This window comes from Naegleria gruberi (assembly GCF_000004985.1).
Source record: "Naegleria gruberi genomic scaffold NAEGRscaffold_65, whole genome shotgun sequence".
Taxonomy (NCBI): domain Eukaryota; phylum Heterolobosea; class Eutetramitea; order Acrasida; family Naegleriidae; genus Naegleria; species Naegleria gruberi.
Genome location: NW_003163262.1, coordinates 1 through 1113, shown reverse-complemented (window position 1 = coordinate 1113; position 1113 = coordinate 1). Strand labels below are relative to the sequence as shown.

The 1113-nt window shown below is 36.1% G+C and overlaps 1 protein-coding gene across 1 annotated transcript; it reads right to left on the bottom strand.

Moving 5' to 3' along the window:
- Positions 1–617: 617 nt before the first annotated feature.
- NAEGRDRAFT_53133 (uncharacterized protein) lies at positions 618–1044 on the bottom strand (the record flags this gene model as incomplete). The annotated part of the gene is made up of 1 exon (XM_002670928.1): positions 618–1044. A coding segment is annotated over one exon (426 nt), but the record flags the coding sequence as incomplete, so codon positions are not given.
- Positions 1045–1113: the final 69 nt, after the last annotated feature.

The following is a 1113-nucleotide window of genomic DNA, read 5'->3' as shown; positions in this document are numbered from 1 at the left end:
AACCATAAAATATCAACATTTACCTTCCCATGATACCATTTCTGATTATTAAGACATGAAATTGAATTCTATATCATTATATATCATGTACATCATTATGGTAAAGTTTTAATAGGTGGTCCTTTTTCAAGATTTCATCCTTTTCATCATAGTTGACCATTATGGTTGAGGGAAGAAATCTTTAAATATGAAAGTTAAAATAAATTTGATATTCGATGTATACTCACCTAATGGAACATTTTCATGTCAGGATTCAACATGTTTTGATGAGAAACTCAAAAGTTATAGTTGACCTCTTTTACCTCACATCTTCCCTTTTCACTCTATACTTTTATATCTACAGACTTGAAATTTTGAAACTTCATATGAAAGTGATTATAAATGTTGTTAATGATGATATTGACTATATAACCTCATTAAAGGATTTTGAAATTATCATTCTTCCTATAGTTTCATTTTATAATTTTTAATCTGACATTATTTACAAAGTTAATATTTTATAAATTGAAAAACTAAATATACTACGTTGATCTACTCATAATTTCCTATCGAATGATATAAAATTTAATGATATATGAAAAAGTTTATAATTTTGGGCTAGGGTTTGAAAGTTGGGTTTAGAAGAATTCTATTTTTAGATCTGGTTTGGGTTTGGGTTTGGGTTTGGGTTTGGGTTTGGGTTTGGGTTTGGGTTTGGGTTTGGGTTTGGGTTTGGGTTTGGGTTTGGGTTTGGGTTTGGGTTTGGGTTTGGGTTTGGGTTTGGGTTTGGGTTTGGGTTTGGGTTTGGGTTTGGGTTTGGGTTTGGGTTTGGGTTTGGGTTTGGGTTTGGGTTTGGGTTTGGGTTTGGGTTTGGGTTTGGGTTTGGGTTTGGGTTTGGGTTTGGGTTTGGGTTTGGGTTTGGGTTTGGGTTTGGGTTTGGGTTTGGGTTTGGGTTTGGGTTTGGGTTTGGGTTTGGGTTTGGGTTTGGGTTTGGGTCCGGGTTTGGGTTTGGGTTTGGGTTTGGGTTTGGGTTTGGGTTTGGGTTGGGTTTGGGTTTCGGTTTGGCTTTGGGTTTGGGTTTGGGTTTGGGTTTGGGTTTGGGTTTGGGTTTCGGTTTGGGTTTGGGTTTGGGTT